At 38.6% G+C, this 7,357-nt stretch overlaps 1 protein-coding gene across 1 annotated transcript; it reads right to left on the bottom strand.

The window, feature by feature from the left end:
• Positions 1-1,701: 1,701 nt before the first annotated feature.
• Positions 1,702-2,736, bottom strand: LOC109340962 (uncharacterized mitochondrial protein AtMg00810-like; the record flags this gene model as incomplete). Its single annotated transcript, XM_019578734.1, has 1 exon — positions 1,702-2,736. A coding segment is annotated over one exon (1,035 nt), but the record flags the coding sequence as incomplete, so codon positions are not given.
• Positions 2,737-7,357: the final 4,621 nt, after the last annotated feature.

Below are 7,357 nucleotides of genomic sequence, written 5' to 3' on the forward strand. Positions count from 1 at the left end.
GTTTACTTAATCCTATTGCACCTGGATTAGTATGGTTACTGTTTGAGAAACTCAAAGCACAGAGAGGTTGCGAGAATGTCGAAAAAAAATGCAGAACCGAGACACTGAGTAATGATGGTATCAGAAATGTCAATGCGCAAATAATCAACAATGCGGGATATGAAAATGCTATACGGGAGCAGCTTGGACTGAGACAATGAAACGCTGTTCATGATTTTCAGAATCTCCTCAGGCCAATTGATCATCACGTTATTCTTTACAGCGTACATGAAACGCAAATCATTCACAGTAGGCTGTGCATGATTAGTGTTCCGCTGCACTAATATGTAAGCAATAACATAATGCAATAACCTGTTCTCAACAGAAAGTGACCCTGCCTTGGTCAGTTGACCCTGAATATACAGATGAGGGCCCCGAAGGAATGACTTATACACATCAACGGGATCAAAATTGTCCTTGACCCAAGAACAGTCCCCTATTCCAAAACCAGACGACGATAAACCTCCAACATTCAGAAATAAATCCTCACTCATCTCAAACAGATTACCGGAAATCATGGACCAATATTTGCCATCCTTGTATCTAAAATTAGCGTAAAATTCCCTAACTAGAGCAGGGTATACGCGTCCCTTCAATTCCAAAAACTGAACGGCTCCTTGAGCCTCCATGTCATGCGGAAAACTAAAGTTTTGTTCCGCTAACCAGGTTAAGTCGGCATACCTGATGTATGTAGGCTTGCGGCCTTGAAATTTTGCCAACCGGGTCTCTTGCAAAATGAGGGAATAATAGGGGTCACCGCGGTCCCGAGTGGAGGGTGAGCCGGTTTCCCTTCTTCGAATGCGCGTTGCTGTAGTCTTGACCCGCTTTGGACGACTCTGCTCCATTGAAGATGATGAACTCGAAACTGAGATTGATGAACAGAGGGGCAAAGCCTAACCTAGGGTTTGGATTGGATGATTCGGAATTGAGTGGATTTTTGGATGAAATAGAATGATTTCGGAAGGTTTGAGAGGTTTAGGATGAGGTTTACTTAATCCTATTGCACCTGGATTAGTATTGTTGCTGTTTCAGAAAATCAAGGCGCAAAGAGGTTGCGAAAAGGTCAGAAAAAGTGCAAGACCGAGACACTGTTTGCCTTTAACGTACTGGTTTTAATCGATTAACGGGATGGTTTAATCGATTAAAACAGTGTAAAATTTGAATTTTCAAAAAAAATTGCCCAGGTAATCGATTAACGGGCTGTTTAATCGATTAAGTTTTAGAAAATTTGAATTTTCCAGAAATGAAGCCCAGGTAATCGATTAACTATTGGCATAATCGATTAAATCAGAGAAAATTTCGTTTTTAGGCAGCAGAGTGGTTTCGACTTTTTAGGACACACGTATGCATTATTACAGATTTATCGAGACATATATAATCACATTAAGAAGTTAATCAAGAGATATATTTTTGCATTTTTAACATATATCATTCAAACATGAAACACATAGGCATAGAGAAGCAAGACAATTTATGCAAACAGCTAAACAATTTTTAAACAAGATATTGTTCATCAAGAATTCCTAGTTCTCTCCTTAGAACATAGAAGGTATCCCTGGGAAGGGGCTTGGTGAAAATATCTGCTAACTGTTTAGATGTTTCCACAAATTCAAGAACACAGTCACCTTTTTGTACATGGTCACGCAAAAAATGATGTCTAATTTCTATATGCTTTGTTCTAGAATGCAAAACGGGATTCTTGGATAGGTTAATGGCACTTGTATTATCGCATTTTATTGGGATCTTTTCAAGTTTAAGACCAAAGTCCTTAAGTTGCTGCTTCATCCAAAGGATTTGAGCGCAACACACACCAGCGGCAATGTATTCCGCTTCAGCGGTGGACAAAGCAACACAGGCTTGCTTCTTGCTGTGCCATGCTACTAATGAACTGCCCAATAGGTGGCAAGTACCACTAGTGCTTTTCCGATCCAACTTACATCCGGCGAAATCGGAATCGGAATAACCCACCAAGGATAGTGAGGCATCCCGAGGATACCATAATCCCATGTTAATAGTTCCTTTTAGATATCTCATGATTCTTTTAACAGTTATATAGTGTGATTCTCTAGGTGATGATTGATATCTCGCACACATGCATACACTGAACATGATATCAGGTCTACTTGCAGTTAAGTAAAGTAAAGACCCAATCATACCACGATACTTCGTTACCTCGATTGCTTTTCCTTTCTCATCTTTGTCTAAGTAGCAAGCAGATGCCATAGGTGTGGAAGCTTCCTTACATTTGTCCATTTCAAATTTCTTGAGTAGCTCTTTGCAGTATTTCGCCTGATGGATGAATATCCCACTTTCTAGCTGCTTTATCTGCAATCCTAGAAAGAATGTGAGTTCTCCCATCATAGACATTTCGAACTCCCCCTGCATCATCTCAGAAAATTCTCTACACAAGATATCATTAGTAGATCCAAATATTATGTCATCTACATAGATTTGTACAAGCAGAACATGATTTTCTGATTTTCTAATAAAAAGCGTTGTGTCAACCAAGCCTCTCTCGAACCCTTTTTCTAAAAGAAAGGTACTAAGTCTGTCATACCAAGCTCTAGGAGCTTGTTTGAGACCATATAGTGCCTTTTTAAGTTTGTAAACATGGTTCGGATATTTAAAATTTTCAAAACCAGGCGGTTGGTCAACATAAACTTCTTCTTGAATGTATCCATTCAGGAAGGCGCTTTTTACATCCATTTGAAAGAGTTTGAAGTTCATTAAAGATGCAAAGGAAAGAAGCATTCTGATGGCCTCTAGTCTGGCTACAGGAGCGTAGGTTTCGTCATAATCGATACCCTCCTCCTGGTTGTAGCCTTTGGCCACCAAACGTGCTTTATTTCGAATTATTAAGCCAGATTCATCAAGTTTATTTCTGAAGACCCATCGAGTACCAATTACGGGATGATCATTAGGTTTGGGGACCAAGTCCCACACATGATTGCGCTCAAACTGGTTTAGCTCTTCTTGCATAGCTATACCCCAGTGTACATCCTCAATGGCCTCATCAACGGTCTTAGGCTCAATTTGCGATACAAAAGCTACAAAATTACAGAAATTTCGTAAGGAACTACGGGTTACCACTCCCGTAGATATGTCACCTATAACTTTATCAATTGGGTGAGCTTTCTTTGTTTTCCACACGGTAGGCATGTCTGAGTGCTCTTGAGGTTCGATTTGACCTTCATCATTGGCTCCTTTTTCATTATCCATGTCCTTGGAGTATGCTTCTTCCAAAGCACCTGCAACATCATCAGAAACGACCTTTCTCTTCTCTTTTGGAGAAGATTCGTCAAACTGTACATGGATAGACTCTTCAACTTGCATTAAATATTTGTTAAAGACTCTGAACGCTTTGCTATGAATCGAGTATCCCAAAAATATTCCCTCATCGGCTTTAGAGTCGAATTTCCCTAAGGCCCGCTTTCCATTATTTAATATAAAACATTTGCAACCGAAAGCGTGAAGATGGGATATATTTGGTTTGCGGCCTTTTAAAAGTTCATAAGGAGTTTTGTTCAAGTTTGGCCTTAAGAGTACTCGATTTATAACATAGCATGCAGTATGAACTGCATCAGCCCAGAAGTACTTGGGGGTATTACTTTCGTTAAGCATGGTTCTCGCTAATTCTTCTAAAACACGATTTTTCCTCTCTACAACTCCATTTTGTTGTGGAGTGCGAGGAGCAGAGAACTGATGCAAAATGCCATGCTTATCACAGAATTTGTCGAACTGAAAGTTCTCAAATTCTCCCCCGTGATCACTTCGTATATATATTATTTTTAGGTTAAGTTGGTTTTGGATTTGCTTGGCAAGATTTTTAAAATTTTTGAACGCGTCGCTTTTTGATGATAAAAACAATGTCCATGTAAATCTAGAGAAATCATCAACAATAACTAGAGCGTAGTAACTACCACCAAAACTCATGATTTGTGATGGTCCAAACAAGTCCATATGGAGTAGCTCCAAAGGTCTTGAGGTGGATATCACATTTTTATTTTTAAAAGAGTTTTTGGTTTGTTTACACTTTTGACAAGTGTCACAAATTTCTTTAGTTTTAAAATTCAATTTTGGTAGCCCCTCAACTAGTTCGTTTGATGATAATTTATCTAGATGCTTTATATGGATATGTGCAACACGTCTATGCCATAGCCAGATGTCATCTTCTTTAGAAATAAGGCATTTTGAAAATAATGTAGTGACATCGTCCAAATTAACCATGTAAATATTATTTATACGGTGACCAACAAATTTAACGTTATTAGATAAAATATCACGAATGACACAACAATCAGAATCGAAGGATACACGATTACCTTTATCGCAGAGTTGGCTTATACTCAACAAGTTATGTTCTAGTCCTTCAACATAAAGGACATTATCAATCAGAGTTTGGGATGAGTTACCAACTGTTCCTGTGCCGAGTATCTTTCCCTTGTTGTTGTCTCCATAAGTGACGTATCCTTTTCCTTTAAGTGAGAGATCCAGGAAATTTGATCTATCACCTGTCATATGCCTCGAACACCCACTATCTAAGTACCATTTTTGTCCATGTGTTCGGAGACATACCTGCAAAATAGATTACTTACTTTTCTCAGGTACCCAATTGGTGTTGGGTCCTTTTCTGTTAGTGATTAGGGAATTATCTCCCTTCTTTTTCCATACATAAACTCCGCTAGGTATACCATACTTTTTGATATAGCATGAATGATAAGTATGACCATATGTGTTACAATAAAAACAAGTAGGAGAATGCTTATGATATTTGTTTTTAGCTTGAGCTACCGGTTTTCTATATGGTCGCTTCTTTTTAGCAGTGCGAGTATAACCTAGACCAGTTCGATCACCAACATTTCTAGTTTGATTAAGCAGGTTATCTAATTGCAGTTTACTGTTTGTGAGACGTGTGAGTTTTTCATTTAGTTTAAAATTGTCCTCTTGCAAAGTCTCGCAAGTCTCACAGACAGGTTTTTGACATAAGTTACTAGCAGAGCAGTTACATGAACTACAAGAATAGATGAGATCTAAAGTTTCATTTTCCAGTTTTAATTCATCTAATTCTTTTTGTAATTGGCTTATTTTTTGTTCGTTTATCAGGATTATTCTTTTCCTATCAATGTTAATTCTAGCCAATTTCTTTAATTCATCATGCAACTCGACATAAGCATCATACAATACATCATAAGGAGGTGAATCATTCGAAGTGGATGAGGTGTCAGAATATACCTCATCATTGCCCTTGCATGAGTCTGAATTTGTATTGATGTCAGATCTGGCCATCAGACACAGCTTTGCTGACTCCTCCTCACTATAGGTGCTCGATGTCGATTCCTCCTCAGGTACATCCCAAACGATGTAAGCTTTCTTGGATTTGAAGTCCCTGGGAGTGCTCTTCTCTGAATCAACCTTCTTTAGGTAGGTTGGACACTGAAACCTCATGTGCCCTACCTTTCCACACTCATGGCAAGTGAAGCGATCCTTGTTATTCTTGCCTTTACTGGTTGACTCTTTCGCTTCCTTCTTTTGAAACTTTTTGAGTCCTCCTTTTCTTTTAATGAATTTGCTAAATTTTCGGACTAGGAGACCCATAGTTTCATCATCTAGATCGGAATCAGATTCATCATCAATTTTCTCTTCTTTGTCTTTGGAGGTCGTGGCCTTCAAAGTGATGCTCTTCTTCTTCCGGTCTGATTCTTCATTCATGGTCAAGCGACCCAACTCCATTTCATGCTCTTGAAGTTTTCCAAATAAAGTAGCTAAAGGCATAGAATCTAAATCTTTAGACTCAACAATTGCAGTCACCTTTGGTTGCCATCTCCTGTCAAGACAACGCAAAACTTTATTAGTTAGTTCACCTCTAGCAAATGATTTATCGAGAGCAACTAAATGGTTGACAATATGAGTGAATCGCTTTTGCATATCACATATTGATTCGCTTGGTAACATGCGAAACAACTCATATTCGTGGGTCAGCGCGTTCAGTCTTGCGCGCTTGACTTCGCTAGTGCCTTCGTGAGTCACTTGTAAAGTGTCCCACATTTCTTTCGCATTATGGCACTGCGAGACCCTAAAGAATTCATCATATGATAGGGCCGATGTGATGATGTTTTTGGCGCGCAGGTTATGCTGGACCTTTTTGCGCTCATCATCGGTCCATAAACTTTTCGGTTTATCTTTAGGTTGATCGTCCACAAGATGTTGTGGAACGTAAGGGCCGTTGACTACGGATTCCCAAATATCCGAGTCTATGGCCTCAATAAAAATTTGCATGCGCACTTTCCAGTAGGCATACCCTTCACCACTGAATATTGGTGGTCGATTAATGGATGACCCATCACCACCAAATGGATTTGAAGAACCCATTCCTTTTCCCTTTAGGATCACGAATACGCGGTTGAGCTAGCACTTCGTACTAGCTCTGATACCACTTGTTAGGTATCAGTGGTTACAATACACCTAGAAGGGGGGGGTTGAATAGGTGTCGCGGTTAGAATTACCGCTTTTCGCAAATCAACACTTAATGCTGAATCAACCCTATTTAATCGATTAAGGAGAAAAGGATAATCGATTATAAGCACAGTCTTAATCGATTAACACAAAAAACAGTTTTAAACAGAAACTATTTTAATCGATTAATAGAAACAGTATAATCGATTAACACAGGAATATTAATCGATTAAACAGAACCAGTAAGCAATTACAGAAACGATTAAATGCGAAACAAATAACCGATAACAGAACGAATACAGAGCTTACAAATTTGTATATCAGAATAGCTTGCAATACAACAAAAGAACAGAATGTATTAGTTGAATCAAATATACAAATTAAATCGATTGAAAACAGTAAAGAGAGAGAGAGAAACAAATCCTGCAACTCGAATTTTTATCCTGGTTCGTTTGCTGTCCACTGCAAACTACATCCAGGCCTCCCGGCTGACTTGGGAGATTTCCTTCACTATAATCGAATCAATGTAATTTACAAACACATTATCCAATTACAACACTTAGCAAATGACAAGAAATCAAAGAAACTATCCAATGGTTTGACTCCCTTCCTACCGATAAAGAAAACGTTTCTTTCGGCGTAGCCCCAGCCAAAGAATCTCTCGTTCTTTCCTTTTCTTACACTCTAAGCTATGAAGAAACACACAATCTCTACTGGTGATACGACACCAAGAGATTCCCTTTCACAACAATTACACAAGAATTACAAGAGTAATATTAAGCTATACCTAAGCTCAAATACAACATGAAGGCTTTACTCTAATGCACATTTAACACAAACACATGTGAAATGACAAGTATTAGTT

Source organism: Lupinus angustifolius, unplaced genomic scaffold (genome assembly GCF_001865875.1).
Source record: "Lupinus angustifolius cultivar Tanjil unplaced genomic scaffold, LupAngTanjil_v1.0 Scaffold_303, whole genome shotgun sequence".
Lineage (NCBI taxonomy): Eukaryota > Viridiplantae > Streptophyta > Magnoliopsida > Fabales > Fabaceae > Lupinus > Lupinus angustifolius.